This window comes from Oncorhynchus gorbuscha, linkage group LG02 (assembly GCF_021184085.1).
Source record: "Oncorhynchus gorbuscha isolate QuinsamMale2020 ecotype Even-year linkage group LG02, OgorEven_v1.0, whole genome shotgun sequence".
NCBI lineage: Eukaryota > Metazoa > Chordata > Actinopteri > Salmoniformes > Salmonidae > Oncorhynchus > Oncorhynchus gorbuscha.
Window position 1 is genome coordinate 49699981 of NC_060174.1, and position 20825 is coordinate 49720805.

The 20825-nt window shown below is 42.6% G+C and overlaps 1 protein-coding gene across 1 annotated transcript in view; it reads left to right on the plus strand.

The window, feature by feature from the left end:
• LOC124003772 overlaps positions 1-13787 on the plus strand; it is a 61606-nt gene extending 47819 nt beyond the window's left edge. Inside the window, exons 10-12 of the mRNA XM_046312342.1 lie at positions 4670-4743; positions 12768-12863; positions 13138-13787. Of these exons, the coding sequence (XP_046168298.1) occupies positions 4670-4743; positions 12768-12863; positions 13138-13343 (376 nt within the window). The 3' untranslated portion in view covers positions 13344-13787. The remainder of the gene's footprint in view (positions 1-4669; positions 4744-12767; positions 12864-13137) is intronic.
• The last annotated feature ends 7038 nt before the right edge of the window (positions 13788-20825 follow it).

Genomic DNA, 20825 nt, shown 5'->3' on the forward strand with positions numbered 1-20825 from the left:
ATAAAATAAAAAACTCTTGAGTAGGTGTCCAAACTTTTGACTGGTAATGTGTATATATATTTATTTGAAAAATGATATTGTGAACAAGATTAAAAACAAATTTGCTCTCCTCTTACCTCCTGCCCCTTCCTATGATACACAATCCTCACCATCTCTACAAAGCATGTAAGTAGTCCCTTACCTCACTGTGGCCAGTACCACAAAATGTATGCAAATGCTAGAAATATGAATAGCCCTAGGGCTGCTACAGTTGATGTCGGAAGTTTACATACACTTAGGCTGGAGTCATTAAAACACGTTTTTCAACCACTCCACAAATTTCTTGTTAACCAGCTATAGTTTTGGCAAGTCGGTTAGGACATCTGCAAATCAATCCCAGAACAACAACAAAAGGACCTTGTGAAGATGCTGGAGGAAACAGGTACAAAAGTATCTATATCCACAGTAAAACAAGTCTTATATCGGCATAACCTGAAAAGCCGCTCAACAAGGAAGAAGCCACTGCTCCAAAACCGCCAGAAAAAAAGCCAGAATACGGTTTGCAACTGCACATGAGGACAAAGATTGTACTTTTTGGAGAAAAGTCCTCTGGTCTGATGAAACAAAAATAGAACTGTTTTGCCATAATGACCAGGCTTGCAAGCCGAAGATCACCATCCCAACCGTGTAAACACGCGGGTGGCAGCATCATGTTGTGGGGGTGCTTTGCAGGAGGAGGGACTGGTGTACTTCACAAAAGAGATGGCATCATAAGGTAGAGAAATTATGTGGATATAGTGAAGCAACATCTCAAGACATCAGTCAGGAAGTTGAAGCTCGGTCACAAATGGGTCTTCCAAATGGACAATGACCCCAAGCATACTTCCAAAGTTGTGGCAAAATGGCTCAAGGACTACAAAGTCAAGGTATTGGAGTGGCCATCACAAAGCCCTGACCTCAATCCTATAGAAAAGTTGTGGGTAGAACTGAAAAACTGTGTGTGCAAGGAGGCCTAGAAACCGGACTCGGTTACACCAGCTCTATCATAAGGAATGGGCCCAAAATCACCCAACCTATTGTGGGAAGCTTGTGGAAGGCTACCCGAAACGTTTGACCCAAGTTAAACAATTTCAAGGCAAAGCTGAAATAAATAATTCTCTACTATTATTCTGACATGTCACATTCTTAAATAAAGTGGTGATCCTAACTGACCTAGCACAGGGACTTTTTACGAGGATTAAATGACAGGAATGGTCTAAACCGAGTTTAAATGTATTTGGCTAAGGTGTATGTAATCTTCCAACTTCAACTGTATATGCACTTTATATGCATCACTTCTTATTTTTATATGAACCATTAACAATCCCAAATTGTTTGCATAGTCAACTTACACACAGCTCTGACACACACACTTATCCCACCAGACATGCCACCAGGGGTCTTTTCACAGTTTCAAAAAAGTGTACAGTTTTATATAGAGCATTTATTGCATCGACCTCTGTTCCATCAGATTTGCTCAAATAATCAGCAAACCTGGTTTAAAAAAGCAGATAAAGCAACAGCTAACAGCACAACGCCTCTCTCCTATTCGACCGAGAGAGTTTGTGTGTATGCATTGATATGTTGGCTACATTTGCCTTCTTTAAAAAATATATATATATATGTAGTTCTGTCCTTGAGCTGTTCTTGTCTATTAATGTTCTGTATTATGTCATGTTTAATGTTGTGTGTGGATCCCAGGAAGAGTAGCTGCTGCTTTTGCAACAGCTAATGCGGATCCTAATAAAATACCAAAAATACCAAAATATGAATTGAGCATTGACAAACAATTTACTAAGTCAAATGACCTGTGTTGGTAGTATAAAATGAGGTTGTCCCTCTGTCTCTTGATGTTTTCTAATTCTCCCTGTATTCCTCTGGTCTTCTCCATGCCTGGTGATTTGACTGTCGACGTGTTCTGCTCTGAAGGGGGTAAGTTATATTGTAATACTCTAATACACATTTGAAATGAGTCCATACTATAGTGGTCATGAATATGGTAAAGGAGAGCTGTCACGCCTTATAGCGATATCCCCTCACGTGTGTTTGGAGACAGGATGTGTGGGCTGGAGGACTCATACGAACAGGCATACAGAAGGAAGTTAATACCAGTCTGCCCACCATAGGCATTCAACAGACAGGAGTAGGAGAGGGGTGAAGTTACATTGGGTCATGTTACATGTTATCATACATGGAGGGTTCGTGTCCACAATCAGAATGAACTGAAACTTGTACTCTCCGACATGGCAAAGTCAGCGTGTATCAGTGAAAGGAGAGGGTGTTCTGTGTCTGTTTAGATCGTCTCCCTGTTTGTCAGTGGGCTTACGTCAGTAGCTTATGGGTTGTCTTGGACAAGTAACAAAACAAGCTAGCCTACCAACGACAGAGTTGGATTCCAGCTGAATTCATATACTGTGCCTTGATCTCTCCCTGCTCCCTCGAACCCCTAGTTAGACGCCCTTTACTTCCAATGTAAAGCTCAAAGTACACATTAAAGGGGCTTTGAACTTTCGGGAAATTGTAGAAGTGAAAGGTGGTCTCCTTTACCTTGAAAAAGCAGCATACAGTATCTACAGTACATGCTTTAGCTCCTTCCACACATATATTTACGCTTTTTCTTTTACCCACCTTAAAGAGATTCTCAAGTACTTTTGTATACTTTTTAGCCAGTAGTTCTGAAAGTAGCGCTCACGAGCCAAAAGTGGTCCCTGAAAACTGCGTACTATGTCTAGGGCTGTGGTGGTCATGACATTTTGTCAGACGATTATTGTCACGCAAAAGAATGCCGGTCTCGTGTGAAATTGACCGTTAATTAACATAAACACAGTTTAGCATCGCCAGGCCTCAACGAATACAAGCCGCATACAAGCCGCTGATGGGCGCCTTTGGAACATCTACATTTTAAAAAGTTTAATAAATCAATTGAATATACAGTGCATTCGGATAGTATTCAGACCCCTTGACGTTTTCCACATTTTGAAAGTAGCACAGCTATTCAGGTCTCTCCAGAGATGTTAGATCGGGTTCAGGTCCGGGCTCTGGCTGGGCTACTCAAGGACATTGAGACTTGACCCTAAGCCACTCCTGCGTTGTCTTGGCTGTGTGCTTAGGGTAGTTGTCCTGTTGGAAGGTGAACCTTCACTCCAGTCTGAGGTTCTGAGCGCTCTGGAGCAGGTTTTCATCAAGGATCTCTGTACTTTGCTCCGTTCATCTTTGCCTCGATCCTGACTAGTCTCCCAGTCCCTGCCTCTGAAAAACATCCCCGCAACATGATGCTGCCACCATCATGCTTCACCGTAGGGATGGTGCCAGGTTCACAATAGAGCCCTGCGTACCAGGCCATTAGCGACCTGATGATGTCCAGAGTGCATAAGAGGAGATTACCTTGCCTCAACGGTCACATAGAATTTTACTGCGGTCATGACTGCCGGTGTGGCGGTAATACAGTCACCGCAACCGCTCTAACCATGTCACATATGTGCAGATATGTGCATCACGTCATTGCTCTTTCTCTCTCTGCTGTTTATACTGAGCTGTTGGGGCCCCCTGCAACCTCATTGGATAAAGCTGGGCAGGCCTCTAACTAGTTGTCACTCAAATGGGAGGGGCTGGAGCTCATTGGCTTGAATTGCTAGGGGGGTGGCCCACGTGGGGGGTAATGTAGGGAAAAGGGCGCGGCACAACTTCAAGAAAACAGTTGCTTTCAAACTAGGGATTTTGTGGCTAATTGAGTTAAACCAGTAATTCTACATGTATGAACTACACATTGACACATCCCAGCCCAAAGCAGAGGTGTTAAACATACTTAGTCGCCAAAGTACCGGAGCATGTCATTAATACCCATACAAATGTAGACCTCACAATACATACTCACACAGTACAGTATGTTAAGTGCATTACGTTTATGCACAGCAAATTAATCTGCTCAACAATTAATCTGCTCAACAACCACACGCTCACATCCATCCACACCTATTTTCAGTGGACAATTGGATAAATGTATTTTAAAGACCCATTTGGAAGGAAAGTGACCAGAAAGAAACACAGAGGAAACAGTCACAGTACGGTGTTTCAGCTTGTCTGATAGCTCCCTGGATGCACTCTAGATCAAAGAGTCTCCCGGGCCACGTATAAAGTCTCTGTTGTGATAAGAGTTCAGCATGACTGTGTTCCAGCGCCTCACACAGACCCATTACTCTATCAATACTGACATCAAAGTCTCACCCGGGTTGTCACTTAACTTCTCTCGGACGAAGAAAACGGCTTTCAAGTTTCGGAGCACTGTGTTTCGTATGATAATGACGCCAGAGAATGACTCGTGTGAGTCAAGGGTAGTAGCCCACATTAGACGGGAGTAAACACACAGATTCCTCACGCGTCAAAGCACGACATGTCATTTGGTTAGGGCCGTTATCAGAATGTACAGATGGAACCGTTCAGACTGATGCAGATGGACAGAATGAGAGACACACCGGTTATAAAAATCAATAAAAACTGCTAACAAATACTTCACTCTGCCGTTCACAATCCATATTCCAAAGCACTTCCCACAGACCTGGTGCTCTAAGATCCCCGTTGGATTTTATGACACAGCATGAGCAAAATGAGAGTTGAGTTCATAACACTGATTTTGTTTTGTTTGGGACTGTTAGGGCTACACAGCGCTTCACCTGGCCTCTATACACGGACACCAGCACGTCATCCAGCTCCTGATCAACATCTACAGTAAGTGATTACACCGACCTGACTCGCTTACTCTACTTTTGTTCTAATCATAATGCAGCACGTTTATCTGATATCTTTGCCGTAATCAGACCCTCAACTCACACCAGAAACGCGTTCCTACAACTGTTTGCCTACGACTACTGTTCTTGCACATGTGTTACATTGTAGCTGCTGTAAAGTGTTTAAAATGCGTATTGCACACAGGATATGACATATGGGTTCAGGCTCGGACACTGCGAGAGAAGGCTGGATATGCAGATCATGCATTCGAGGCTTGTCTGAAAGCCAATCTAAAGAATAGCGCATCCCAAATGACCTGGGTTAGAGCTGAAACAGAGCACCAAACTCCTCCATCAGATGACAAGGCTAGACGCTGCCGAGCCAACTCTCAAAAGATAGCAAAAGGAGAGGCGGATAAGTACATATGGGCTCTAATGTGTCTAACCAAGCTATGAAGCCCAGTGGAGCAATTCATGATCAAGTTGTGCATCTCAAATGGTACCCTATTCCCTATATAGTGCATTACTTTTGAACAGAGCCATATGAGCCCTTCCTCTAGGCCCTGGTCAAAAGTAGTGCACTATATAGGGAATAGGGTGGCATTTGGGACTCAAATCTGCAGGATCCCTGTGGTGGTGTGCCAGGTCAGAGGCCTTGGTTGTGGAACCCTCCTGCCAGTATAGACAGCCATATGCTTAGAGTCAGCCTGTACCATTCACCCAGACACACAGGCCCTCAGCGTCGCTGTCTTCAGACACTCTCTGTACACAAAAGCATGTTTCCATATGGCCAATGAGAATAATGAGTCTGGTCTCTGTCTGCCAAGGACCCCCCTCTACAAATCCCTTTTTTGTGTGACCTGGAAGACCAGGTAAGCTGTGTCTTGTTTTGCACGCTTTGTACAAAATAATAAAATGCAAGACGACAGGATCTTTCTAAACGTAGCTGTTTATTAGTTAGCTATAACTGGCATGTTCATGTGTCTCTGGCCATGATCAACTGGAAAAAATGACCTCATGACCTGGGTGGTCTTAACCAATCATATCACAGTATAATACGACGGTAAAATGCAACCAATACATGCTCTGTAGTTTGAACTCAATGTAAGTAACCATTTATTCTGCATACTGCACCAACTGCATCAACATAACAGACTCTGAAACAATGACTCAACATACTGTTACTTTTAAAATAAAGATTTCTCAGCAACTCAGATTTTCACTGTAGCAATGACATCAAAACATTTCAAATGAATTCAATACCAAAGCATTTCAAGTTAACTTTTTAAAAACAAGCTTATCGTCTGGAACTATTTTAGGGCAGCGATCAAACTACACCCTTTGACATTTCACAGGTTTAGGACAGCTCTAGGCTTGACCTCTCTTCCTGAACCTTGTGTGATATGAAGCTGAGCATGCTTCTGTGTCAGTCAACAGTTCTTGTGGTGTTGCAGGTAAGTATAGTGTATGTTGTGCTGTGTGTGTGTGTGTTTAGTCCACCGCGTTCTCTTTCAGGGAAACAGTTAATCTCGTCAGTGTGTTGTTCTTTTGTGTTCAGTAGGTGACGAAAATTGTGGCGGTACACCGCTCCTTCTGCGGTGCGGACGTGATATGAATGTTGTGTCGGCTGGCTGGATGACGACTGTCGGCCTCCAGAGGCCATGCTCCTGGATTCTCACTGACTCTCCGTCGATCAGTGGTGGCAGTGGTCTACCTGTCGTAGGATCGCTTTTGGTGGTGTTGTTTCTGTGCACCTTTTGCATGGACTTCCTTGTAGCTGATGACTTCAGACTGCAGCTGCTGTTTGGTGCTGGGAGGGATTGAGCGAACTCTGCTGCTCATCAATAGCTGGGCTGGTGATTTGAAGTTGTCAGCTGGAGTGATTCGGCATTCAAGGAGACAGAAGTAGGGGTCCATCTTGTCTGCATTTGCTTTGTCCATGCAATCTGCATCGATTTTTCAGCAAGGCCATTACTTTGAGGGTGATGTGGGCTTGTGGCAATGTGTGTGAATGATTTATCTAAATATTCTGCAAACGGAAACACACAATGGACAACAAAAAAAATTCAGGTACTCCTCATCTCTCAGCCACAGAATGCCAGGGTATATCTGGTGTTCTTTCTGGAATAAGAGCAAGCGTATGTTGTGGTAGAAAGGGCAATGGAGGATAAAATGAGTTTCATTCTCTATTTCTTCGAGGTCACAATAGTTACATAGGCTTTTCTCTTCCATTTCACCACAATACTGACCTGTTTCAATATGCAGAGGCAATATCCCTGATCTTCCCTGTGCACATAGAGATCTCTTGCTTTTAGGTAGGTTATACATAACATATCTCTCACACACAAATTCACCCTTAATCAAACAAAAGGTTCTCAATTTGGGTTTATGATTCATCTCCTCCACCCATTTTTTTTGTCATATTGCATCAACAGTTTTTTAATCATATCTATGTCTCCCTTAATTTGGTTTTCGTACAGATGTTCACAGTCAGACTGTTGAAAAAGGTCAGACATTTCAATTGCCCAGGCTCCACCTATGGATAGATCCCATTGAAAAACTTGACTAGCTATTCTGGCAGTTGGCATGTCCAATAGTCTATTCCAAAGTCTCACCATACATGTCTTCCATCTCACCTCACAGGGTTCCCAGCCCATGTCCCCAGTTATTGCAGGTATAGGTGCAAACGTGTGGACACCTAGAAAGTAACGTACGGGTTACTACATTATTCCACATGTGTTATTTCATAGGTTTGATGTCTTCATTATTATTTTACATTGTATAAAATAGTAAAAATAAAGAACAACAAATGAGAATAGGTGTTCTAAAACTTTTGACCAGTAGTGTATGTAAATATCATCTGTTTCTGTATATAGGTGTACTTAACTTAATAAATTACTATAGGGGGAGGATGCATCTCTACCCCATGTGGACTGTTCAGGTGGCAAATTGCATGGAAACACAACAAAACAATATTCTGGCTCCCTATGTTCAAAGCACAAACCAATAATTCCTTCTATGGCTTTATTGATAATTTCAATTTTATTTGCATTCAAACATACCAAACTTTACACATATTCCCATTCCCGCAGAGCCTCTGGGGGCTTTCACATTAGTTTTGATGTTGAGTCCATGCCATTACATACCCTTCAATATCAATAGTTTCTTGCAAATGCTTTTCATTTATTGAGATATTGTCTGGGTTTAAGTATTTTCGTATCGTTATTCGTCATTTATTGTTCAAGGTAGTCCATCCGTTAACATTTCAATGCGGATTTGAAATCGAATCTCGTAGGGGATGGGAAGCCCCTCAGTACGTAGTAGGTCTGTCCACCCCATGTCCTTGTCCACATTGTCTCTCTGGATGATCTCGTTTCATGACCCATCCGCTTTCCAAGACGAAATAGTCCTTTCCTCCTGGTATTTCCCTCAGCAGCTTCTTGAAGTTCAGGCGATCGGTGTGGGACTGATCGAAGGAAGACTTTGTCATAATCAGGATGGCCTCGCAGCCACTTTTTCCTTCACGGACCGTCACGCCACCTTCACAACCCCGGGACCTTTACCTCTGTCCCTCATCCTCTCAACTGCAATCACCTCTGCTTCGCAGCCTAAGGCCTACCGACGTCAACTGGTTCACTTTGGAGATTTAGGTCCTCGTTTTCATCAGCTGGAAGTCCAGCAAACATGATAGAACTTTGTTGTTTTGGCAGCACCTATTGTCCCAGATGCTAGGAATTCTACACGGGACTCCAGACGTCCAACTTCAAGAGCTATGTTATTATTCTCCAGTTGAGTCAGCACAAGTGTATGATTATCAACTTTACTTTTCATTCCTTTTTCAATACTAAGCTTCATTTTGTCCATCTTCTTTTTTATTTTTGTACCTAGACTCCTTATCTCCGTCATGAGATTAGCCATGCTATTGGCACTTTCTTTGATAAATTTGGCTCCATGCTATTGGCACTTTCTTTCTTTGATAAATTCGGCTCCATGCTTTTCTCACCACTGCGTCGATTTCTACCAGAGTCCATATCTTTTAAGCTTTTCTGTTATTGCCTTTCAAGGTAGATAGCCAGCTAAATGTATAGCTAGGCTCGCCAGATTACTCTCCAAACATTCCCCGACATGACTGTCAATTGACTGTCTGTCACCCTCACGCGATTCAGACTTGCCTCCATTTACAGGCCGGTCTCTTTAAAACGTTTTGAAAGAGTTTGGTTCCATAAAGAAGCAGCAGCGTTTTTAACTTATGTTAATATAACACATTACTGAGTACCACTCTCCATATTTTCAAGCATAGTGGTGGCTATGCTCGTAATCATTAAGGACTGGGGAGTTTTTCAGGATAAAAAAAAATAAACGGAATGGAGTTAAGTACAGGCAAAATACTAGAGGAGGTTCAGTCTACTCTCCAACAGACACTGGAAGATGAATTCAGCTTTCAGCAGGACAATAACCTAAAACACAAGGCCAAATCTACACTGGAGTTGCTTACCAAGAAGAAAGTGAACGTTCCTGAGTGGCCGAGTTAGTTTTTTCTGCTTGAAAATCTAAGACCTGAAAATGGTCATCCTACAATGATCAACAACTAATTTGACATAGTTGAAGAACTCTGAAAATAATAATGGGCAAATGTTGCACAATCCAGGCAGTGGAAAGCTCTTAGACATGTACCCATAAAGATGTACAGCTGTAATCGCTGCCAAAGGGGATTCTAACATACACTACATTACCAAAAGTATGTGGACACCTGCTAGTTGAACATCTCATTCCAAAATCATGGGCATTAATATGGAGTTGGTCCCACCTTTGCTGCTATAACAGCCTCCACTCTTCTGCGAAAGCTATCCACCAGATGTTGTAACATTTCTGCGGGGACTTGCTTCCATTCAGCAACAAGAGCATTCGTGAGGTCGGGCACTGATGTAGGGCGGTTCGGCCTGGCTCACAGTCGGCATTCCAATTCATCCCAAAGGTGTTCGATGGGATTGAGGTTAGAGCTCTGTGCAGGCCAGTCAAGTTCTTCCACACTCTTCCCGACACAGCATTTCTGTACGGACCTCGCTTTGTGTACGGGGGCATTGTCAAGCTGAAACAGGAAAGGGCTTTCCCCAAACTGTTGTCACAAAGTTGGAAGCACAGAATTGTCTAGAATGTAATTGTATGATGTAGTGTAAGATTTCCCTTCACTGGAACTTAGGGGTCTAGCCAGAACCATGAAAAACAGTCCCAGACCACTATACCTCCTCCATCAAACTTTACAGTTGTCACTATGCATTGGGGCAGGTAGTGTTTTCCTGTCATCCGTCAAATCCAGATTGGTCCGTCTGACTGCCAGATCACTCCAGAGAACGTGTTTCCATTACTCCAGAGTCCAATGGCGGCAAGCTTTACACCACTCCAGCCAACTCTTGGCATTGCACATGGTTATCTTAGGCTTGTGTGCGTCTGAAGCTCCCGATGAACAGTTCTTGTGCTGACATTGCTTCCAGAGCCAGTTTGGAACTCAGTAGTGAGAGTTGAAACCGAGGACAGGCGATTTTTACACGCTTCAGCCCTCGCCAATCGCATTTGTTGAGCTTGTGTGGCCTACCACTTTGTGTCTGAGACGTTGTTGCTCCTAGACATTTCCACTTCACAATAACAGCACTTTCAGTTGACCAGGGCAGGTTAGCAGGGCAGACATTTGACAAACTAAGTTGTTGGAAAGGTGGCATTCTATGACGGTGCCATGTTGAAAATCACTGAGCTCTTCAGTAAGGTAATTCTACTGCCAGTGTTTGTCAATGTAGACTGCATGACTGTGTGCTTTGTTTTATACACCTGTCAGCAACGGGTGTGGCTGAAATAGCTGAATCCACTAATTTGAAGGGGTATCGACATACAAAAAGTATGTATAATGTATATTGACTCAGGGTTGAATACTTATCTAATCAAGATATATTATTTGACATAATTGTTTTTACAAATGTTAGTATTTTGAGTAGGTCTTTGACAAAAAAAAAAATTAAATCCATTTTAAACGCACTTTGTAACACAACAAAAATGTGGAAAAAGACGAGGGGTGTGAATACTTTCTGAAGGAACTGTAGAGAGATAGGTGAGTCTCTGCAGACAGACACGCAGCAGTAGTTGTCTAACTCTTGTTTACCAGAGCTGCAAGGGAGTGTCAGTAGGAGGAAACTGTCGGTAATGAACAGAGTCAGTTACACATCCATTACTGTCTCTGTGTGAGCGAGAAAACAACCTCTGTGGGCCCTCTACCTCATTTAAACTGCTTTATAATTGCTTGGTCTACACAGATATGTACATCTACAGTATCATGTACATTTGTGGGGGAAATAAGTACTCTGGCTGAATTTACAGTTTTTTTACCCAACTATTGTAAATGTATCATATTCACAGTCCAATCAACAAATAACAGCAAATTGCATCAATTACACAGACAGGATGATCTTCATAATTCTCATGTTTATATTATATTATCCAATAGATTGACTTTTTGGAATTCCTTTCTGAAACTATACCAATGGATATATTGTTTACCCTTGGCCTGTTTTTATCTACAGTGCCCTAGGACTGTATGTATTAAGCATCGCGGAGTAAGAGAGCTGATTTAGGATCAGTTTTGCCTTTTAGATCACAATTAATAAGATTACATGGACAGGGGGGACTTGCCCCTCATCTGCATATGGTCATGAGAGGTTTAAATGCTGTTTTGCATCAAGCAGCCCCAAAATGGCAATCAAAGCAGACACCGCACACCCTTATTCATTCAGATTGGATTGGCAGGGCTGGCAGATGGTAACTGTGCGTCTGCAGCGAGAGGGAGAGAACCTGAATACAGAATGAGACGTTTTAAAATCGGTGGATCCTGTGTCATTCATTCTGAAGAGGTATTACAGGCTGTTGATTTGCCTTCAGAAAGAATAGAGGAGCTGCTGACCTTTCTCTCAGTCACTCTCTCTCTGCCCGCCCTCCTCTCAAAAGCACAATTCCCTCTCCTCCACTGCATGTTATCTCAGATAATTACCTGCCGCCTTTCTCCAGAGTCCCTGGGGGCCTCTCTCTCCCTCCCTCTCACTCAGCCGCTCCATTGTGGAAGGGAATGGGGGAGTAAAAGAGGAAAGTAAAAAGAAGAGTGGAGGGGGAGTTTTCAGCCCATCTTCCTGCTAGCCAACAAGCTATTTCTTAATGGGGCTCTCAGGTATTGGTGGTGGAGGCTCCCCTCCCAGTTGAGAGCCTCTGTACACAAGAGTGTAACAGTGATGAGCATTGTGGGAAAACACGGGGCCAATAGCCAGAGACCGCACCACCTCCCGCCCATCACACTGTTGAGATGAGTTTTAATGACACCCCACAGGTACTTCTTTAAAAAAAACGTCAGATACAGGAGCTGAGGAGCAAGTCGCTCCTGTGTCCTTCACTCCTGTTCACTCACTGACAGTTTGAGAAACGACTCAAAACCATTAGTGCTGCTGGCCTACAGTATGAGCCAGCTGAACTGCCTCTAGCCTAGTTTCTAGGCTACTGTGTGTGTGTGTGAGTGAGGGATTTAGGGAATACACTATCATATTATTTGCTATTTTGCATGTTATGAATGGATTTATATGTAAATAAATGAATTATTGGGACCATATATAATGATCTCCTGACTTTGCAAGTCAGATATGTTCAAAATCTAGTGTCTTGCACAGTGAGCTCAAAAAGTATTGGGGCAGTGACACGTTTGTGTTGTTTCGGCTCTGTATTCCAACACTTTGGATTTGAAATTCTACAATATCTATGAGGTTAAAGTGCACACTGTCAGCTTTAATTTGAGATGTTCATCCATATCGGGGGAAAATACCCTCAAATTAAAGCTGACAGTCTGCACTTTAACCTCATAGTCATTGTATAATTTCAAAGTGTTGGAGTACAGACCCAAAACAACTGCAAACAATTGTCACTGTCCCAATACTTTTGGGCCTCACTGTATGTCTAAGTATCGATATACAGAAAATATCTTCTTCCCCATTTGATCAGATGCCAGAACTAACATCAGGGACTACCATGGCAAGCTTGCAGCCCATTACTGGAGTGGCAATGCTGATGTGTTCAACAAACCAGGCTCGCAGTCATGTAAGTGCTTTTACTGTGTGGCCTTCCTGTGGTTTCCTCTTGAAGCTAAAGGGAACACCACATCCACCACAACAGTTAGTCAATCCATGTAGTAGGCATAGTAGGTGGTGTTGTTTCAGCCGTCTCATCCACTAATGGGGTAGTTTGGTATAGTTTGTGTAGAGCTGTTGTAATTAATGGGTTGCATGTGTCCTTTCATGTGTCCTCTCGCTTTCTGTAGACCATGGCATGCCGATACTGATGAAACATGCCTTTTTGGTCCTCCCCCTCTCAGGTGGTAAATGGTCATCAAAAGGAGGAAGAAAGGCTCAACGCTACACCAACCTACCCTCTCTGCTCCTCTCTCGCTCGCGGAGCCAGGGGAACCTCAACAACCTGGAGTTTGGGACTGCGCCTCAGACCCCCCGCCCCCCCCGCTCCCCATCCAGTATAGACTTCCACAGCTTCCAATCCCCACTGCTCTATGGAGATCATTTCTGATTAAAGATAGATAATACTTGTTTTATTTTGCATCCCAAATGGCACCCTATTCCCTATATAGTGCATATATATATATATATATATATATATATATACACACGCGCACGCGCACACACAAAAGTAGTGAACCATGTAGGGAATAGGGTGCCATTTGGGACGTAATCTTATTTTTCTATTACGATCATGGCTATAAAGTATGATTGGTCACTTCAGAGAAGCACAAAAGGATTTGATTGATTGAAAGTTAAAGAAAGTTGTTCAACTGTCTGGTACAGGTCTCTCTCCTTACTATGGAATTTAGCATGTACACTGAACATAAATATGAACGCAACATGTAAAGTGTTGGTCCCATTTTTGAATGAGCTGAAATTAAAGATCTCAGAAATATTCCATACGCACAAAAATAATATTTCTCTCAAATTGTGTGCACAAATGTGTTAACATCCCTGTTAGTGAGCATTTCTCCTTTGCCAAGATAATTCACAATTGGCCCAGCGTTGTCCAGGTTTGGTCGGGGTAGGCTGTCATTGTAAATAAGAATTTGTTCTTAACTGACTTGCCTAGTTAAATAATAGTTAACATTATAATAAATTACACAGGTACGCCTTGTGCTTGAGACAATAAAAGGCCACTCTAAAATGCTGATTTTTATCACACAACACAATGCCACAGGTGTCTCAAGTTTTGAGGGAGCGTGCAATTGGCGTGCTGACTGCAGGAATGTGCACCAGAGCTGTTGCCAGAGAATATAATGTTCATTTCTCTACCATAATGATGTTTTAGAGAATTTAACAGTACATCCAACCGGCCTCACAACCGGAGTCCACGTGAATGGCGTCGTGTGGGTGAGCGGTTTGTGCCCTATGGTGGCGGTCGTGCCCTATGGTGGCGGTCCTGTTATGGTACGTACGGGCAGGCATAAGCTACAGGGAACGAACACAATTGCATTTTATTTACGTCAACTTGAATGCACAAAAATACCGTGACGAGATCCTGATGCCCATTGGAGGCCTGTATCTGTGACCAACAGATGCATATCTGAATTCCCAGTCATGTGAAATCTATAGATTAGGGCCCAATTAATTTATTGACTGATTTCCTCATATGAATTGTAACTCGGTAATATCAATGAAATTGTTGCATGTTGCATGTTCAGTATAACTAGCTACTCCCGCTTTTACCTTTGTTGATATATATTTTCAGAAGTGTATTACATTTATGAACGCTCTCCTTGCATTCGTTGAATCAACATTGTTTCAATGCAACGTTGTATTTGAAAAAGTAATCAGCTGCGGTTTTGAGAATGAAATTGGGACCACAGGATTATGTCATCATGGTAACTACATTTCAACATAGACAAACCTTGAATAAAATATGTTGAATGTCTACCATTCAAACAACGTCAGTTCTTCAATGTTATATCCACTCTCGGACAACAACAAAAACAATCGGCTGGGCAGCACCTGTTACTGGAGAATGTATCTATCTACAGCTATGGTCTCCCATCCAACTGTTTTCTCATGTAGTTAGTTCTATGGCTACTTAAGCAGCCCATATGATAGTGCAGCACTTGTAGACTAGCACAGGAAAGCAGCGTCACAGATGAAAGGAGAAACTCGTGATCAAACCTGCGTTAGTAAGTAGACTATCGTTGGTAGAGCGCATGCGGCTCGCGTTGCTCGCTCTGACTGTCAAACAAACGTTGTGATTTTTAGATTTTTTTTCATGAAAGTAATGCAAAGTAATATAACGGATATAATAAACTGGGTGGTTGAGACCTGAATGCTGATCGTCTGAAATCTGCGGTGTACCACGGATATGAAAAAAAAATACGGTGGTAACCAGTATCCAGGCCAGAACAGCCCTTAGCTGTGGTATATTGGCGGTACACCACACCTCCTCGGGCCTTATTGCTTAAATAAAACGCATTACTTTCCAGACAAAGTAATATTGTAAAGTAACATGTTACTTCTGTTAAATGTAACAGGTAATACGTAATATTTTACTTTTTCAAGTAACTAATCCCAAGACTGATCCCAAATGACTTGCATAATAATAAAGTCACTGATCTTAATGAAGAAGTACTGTATAAGTACTGTAATTATGTGCTTGTATTTAAAAAATAACAATACATGTGACTTATAAATAAAGGTCTAGGTAATATTGGTATATTAGGACTTGGATATGTGGGGTTATAAGGTATTTCCGATGCATTTTTACAAATTGAATGGGATCCTATGGGAAAATGGCATAACATGATTTTCCTATAAAGTATCTTAATATGTGGGATATGTCTTGGGATATCAAAAAACAGTGTAGGTAACTGCTAAAATAGTTACACGTCAAAATGAGGGATAGCCTCCTTTAAAGGAGAACTACACTTCCAGATTTGGCCCATGACTGGAGGCAAACAAGAGTTGTTTGGGGGTGTGGTTTGATGTGGGTGTTTCTTGGGTGTGTCTTTGCCATTCAATCACAACAAACAAGTGCAGTAGTGAGTATGGCGAGGCAAACTAAGTTATCTTTGCTATGGAGAGAAAACAAAGTTTTAAGTTGAGGACTTCTCCCTAATTCAGTTCTTTGTGGAGGCTAAAGCGTGCGACCTTGTGTTTAGCCAAGCTGACGGCAGCTAGCTAGCAAAGCTTGGTGATAGCTGCAGCTGACTGTCCTATCTAGCTGATATTTCTCTGTCAAATCAGTTATGGCAAGATAGCAAGAGCCAGTGTCTGGAATGTGTTTCAAATGAAACTTGTTCTACAACACCTTGCTACGAAAGTAGCTTGCAACTTAGTTTCAACGTTTCATTATGACATGTAAATACATGTTACTTGGGAATGATATCAACTACTACTAAGTTGAATGTCGTGGTATTCAGTCAGCTCAGCTGTCCTACAGCAAAATACTCTATAACTGGCTAGTTTTGTCTCATCTCTCCTTGTGTCTGCTGTTAGATCACCTTACAGGTGTAGGCTACATATGGACAATACACAAACATCGCCCAGCTTGAGTGTAGATACAACAACACAAATGGATGGATGTGTTTGTGTTAAGTTTACTGCTGTAAATGTCAGTATGCCTACATTGTACTTTACAAATCAAAATCAGAACAGCGCAAACGGGCTCTAACCAGAATAGAAAGAGGAGTTAGGAGGTCCCGCGGCACAACTGAGCAAGATTTTCTAATGATCAATTAACCTTTTAAAATGATAAACATGGATTAGCTAACACAACATGTCATTGGAACACAGGAGTGATGGTTTCTGATAATGGGCCTCTGTACACCTATATAGATATTCCATAAAGAAATCTGCCATTTACAGCTACAATAGTCATTAACAACATTAACAATGTCTACACTGTATTTCTTATCAATTTGATGTTATTTTATTGGACATTTATTGGGCGAATAAAGGTGATTCTGATATTACTAAACACGTGTGATGTCCTGTCTTCTTAGTAATCACTCTTTGTCCCGTCTGAGGTGTTTTCCAGTGCCAGTAGATCAGCTCCAGGCCCCTCGTCACAGATACTGCTCATGAAAGATACTGACTTACAGATCCAATCCATCGCCTATGAGAGAGAGAGAGAGAGAGAGAGAGAGAGAGAGAGAGAGAGAGAGAGAGAGACTCACCTTCAGTGTTGGGGAAGCTACTCCTAAAATATATTGTACCAGGCTACCAATTACTTCACAACGAAAGAAGTTAAGATACAATAAACTACCCCAATGAAAAAGATAGATTAGTTAAAAGTTACTTCGAAAAAGTAGTTCACTACATCAACACCATTTAGTGAAAAATATGTGACCAACTGGCTCGATTCGGTCTTATACATAAAATTCTGTTTTTTACATTGGATAAAAGTATAGACAGAGCTAGAAAATGGTATATCATGCACGACAGTTGAGGAACAAGGGGAAAGTAATTCTGCTTTGAAACTTGTAACCCCACTTTTGAGAAAATGAACCTTGTTTTGGTACACCTCCTGGAGAGCTCTTCTTAGTCTACACCCATTCAGCATCGTTCACACCATCTTAAGCCTTAGCCCCATCCATCTCCTTAAGGATTTACATTTGAGGCAATGTGCTATTCAGAGTGGGTATGGTAGTGTACTAAACAACCAAAGATTTCAAGACTAAAGACTGGTTTATACTACTTCTATATGTCTACAGACACTTGTCGTGGTGACATCATGAACATTCTATTGTTGCTCGACATCAAACTTGCCGTTAATGTTATGAAAAAGTATAAACACAAAATGACAGGATGCATGACATCAGCAGCCTGGTTGTCCAAAATAGCATAACTGGTGTATTTTAACACCAATAAACCGAACCATTTAAAAATGAATTTAGTATATATCAATCTAGCAAACCAGGCAACTAAAAGCAACTTTCTAACCAATGTTTTGATTAGTTTCTAGCTTGTTTGCTAGCTAGCGAACGTTAAGTTAGCTGGCTAGCCAGTTCAAATAATGACCATACCATACAGCTGACAATGTCTTAACTTTAGCTAATTTGTATTCATTATTACAGGAAAATAAACTCACAACAAGATAACTTTTTACAAGTTACGGGTGAGCTAACTACAGAAAATAGCTTATGGTCGTAAGTGTGATTAAATAAAAGCAGGGCTTTCTACCTGAGAATTTTAGAACTTGGACACTGTTTCGATGGCCTAACGTTATATCCTAATTTGACTTTGGTGCAGGTCATGTTGTTCTTCACATTACCGTCTCTGGTACACACACACTATATCAAATAAAAGTTATGTTTATTTGTCACATGCACAGGATACAGAAGGTGTAAACGGTACAGTGAAATGGTTACTTGCATAGTGGAGTCTTTTGTTTAGACATGAAGCTAGCTAGCTAAACAATGAACCATAATCCCAACTCATAATGTTAGTAGCCTGCATGAACCTGCTGGTAGCTAAGGCTAACCAACTAGATGGGTTCAATGTTAGCTAGCTAACATTAGGCTATAACTAGCAATGCAAATGGTTCTGAGATACAAATAATATTACTACACAGATCATACATGTAACATTAGCTAGAGAGCCAGCCAGCAAATGTTAGCTAACTAGCTAACTGTACACGTTAACTTGCAATGAAAAGGACTTCTGACAAAATGTGAAATGTATAATACCTGAAAAGGTAGCTAGCCAGACTCTTTTACCCATATACATGGATGAACGCTCCTCTCTCTCTCTGTCATGGATGCCATGTGGTTGCCCTTAGTTTGAAGATGTAATCCGTAGACAGGTGTTTTATACAACAGGCTTGTTCTGTCATGTTTTGTCTTATATCATCTTGTCATTTTGCTTTTCCTTCTGTTCGTTTTCCCCCTGCTGGTCTTTTTAGGTTCGTTCCCCTTTTTCTCTCTCCCTTCCTCTCTCTCTTCTCTCTATCGTTCCGTTCCTGCTCCCAGCTGTTCCTATTCCCCTAATCAATCATTTAGTCTTCCCACACCTGTTCCTTATCTTTTCCACTGATTAGAGTCCCTATTTCTTCCCTTGTTTTCCGTTCCTGTCCTGTCGGATCCTTGTCTATAATTCACCGTGCTGTGTCTATGTATTGCCCTGTCGTGTCGTGTTTCCCTCAGATGCTGCGTGGTGAGCAGGTGTCTGAGTCTGCTAGGTTCAAGTGCCTTCCCGAGGCAACCTGCAGTTCTTGATCAAGTCTCCAGTCTGTTCTCGTCTTTACGAGTAGTATTTTGCCTTTTGTTTTGTAAAGTATCTTTACTGGATTAAAAACTCTGTTTTCGCCAAGTCGCTTTTGGGTCCTCATTCACCTGCATAACAGAAGGATCCGACCAAGAATGGACCCAGCGACTATGGATTCTCTCTACTCTACTCTCGAGTTCCAGGGAGCGATGCTCGGCAGACACGAGCAGGAATTGTCTGCTGCTCGGCATGCCGTTGAGACCCTGGCCGCTCAGGTCTCCGACCTCTCAGGACAGTATCAGAGTCTTCGTCTCGTGTCACCAGCTACTTCCGGTTCTTCCGAGCCTCCGGAACCTAGGGTTAATAACCCACCATGTTATTCTGGGCAGCCCACTGAGTGCCGCTCCTTTCTCACCCAGTGTGATATCGTGTTCTCTCTCCAACCCAACACATACTCAAGAGAGAGAGCTTGGATTGCCTACGTCATATCACTCCTTACTGGTCGGGCTCGGCAGTGGGGCACAGCTATCTGGGAGGCAAGCGCTGAGTGTACTAACAATTATCTGAACTTTAAAGAGGAGATGATAAGGGTTTTTGATCGCTCAGTTTTTGGGAAAGAAGCTTCCTGGTCCCTGTCTTCCTTATGTCAAGGTAATCGATCCATAACGGATTACTCTATAGAGTTTCGCACTCTTGCTGCCTCCAGTAACTGGAACGAGCAGGCGTTGCTCGCTCGTTTTCTGGAGGGACTCCACGCTAAGGTTAAGGATGAGATTCTCTCTCGGGAGGTTCCATCCAGCGTGGATTCTTTGATTGAACTCGCTATTCGCATTGAACGACGGGTAGATCTTCGTCACCGAGCTCATAGAAGAGAGCTCGCGTTAACTGTGTCTCCCCTCTCTCCGACACTACCGTCTTTCCCCACTGACTCAGGTGTTGAGCCCATGCAGCTGGGGGTATTCGCATCTCGACTAAGGAGAGGGAACGGAGAATCACCAACCGCCTCTGTCTCTATTGCGGTTCCGCTGGTCATTTTGTCATTTCATGTCCAGTTAAAGGCCAGAGCTCATCAGTAAGCGGAGGGCGACTGATAAGCGCTACTAGACGGTCCTCTCCGTCAAGTACATGTACTACTTTACCGGTCCATCTACGCTGGACCGGATCGGCAGCTTCCTGCAGTGCATTAATAGACTCTGGGGCAGAGGGCTGTTTTATGGACGAAGCCTGGGCGCGGGAACATGACATTCCTCTCAGACAGTTAGGGGAGCCCACGGTCATGTTTGCCTTGGATGGTAGTCCTCTCCCCAGTATATTATATGAAACACTACCTTTAACCCTCACTGTATCTGGTAACCATAGTGAGACCATTTCTTTTTTGATTTTTTTGTTCACCTTTTACACCTGTTGTTTTGGGTCATCCCTGGCTAGTGTGTCATAATCCTTCTTTTGATTGGTCTAGTAATTCTATCCTTTCCTGGAACGTTTCTTGTCATGTGAAGTGTGTTTAATGTCTGCTATTTCTCCTGTTTGTTCTGTCCCCTCTTCTCAGGAGGAACCTGGTGATTTGACAGGAGTGCCGGAGGAATATCATGGTCTGCGCACGGTCTTCAGTCGGTCCAGAACCAACTCCCTTCCTCCTCACCGGTCGTATGATTGTTGTTCTGATCTCTTTAAGAAGCGTTTTGCATCCGCTCCTATCCTTGTTGCACCTGACGTCACTAAACAGTTTATTGTTGAGGTTGACGCGTCGGGGGTGGGCGTGGGAGCCATTCTGTCCCAGCGCTCCGATACTGACGATGGGGTCCACCCTTGTGCGTATTTT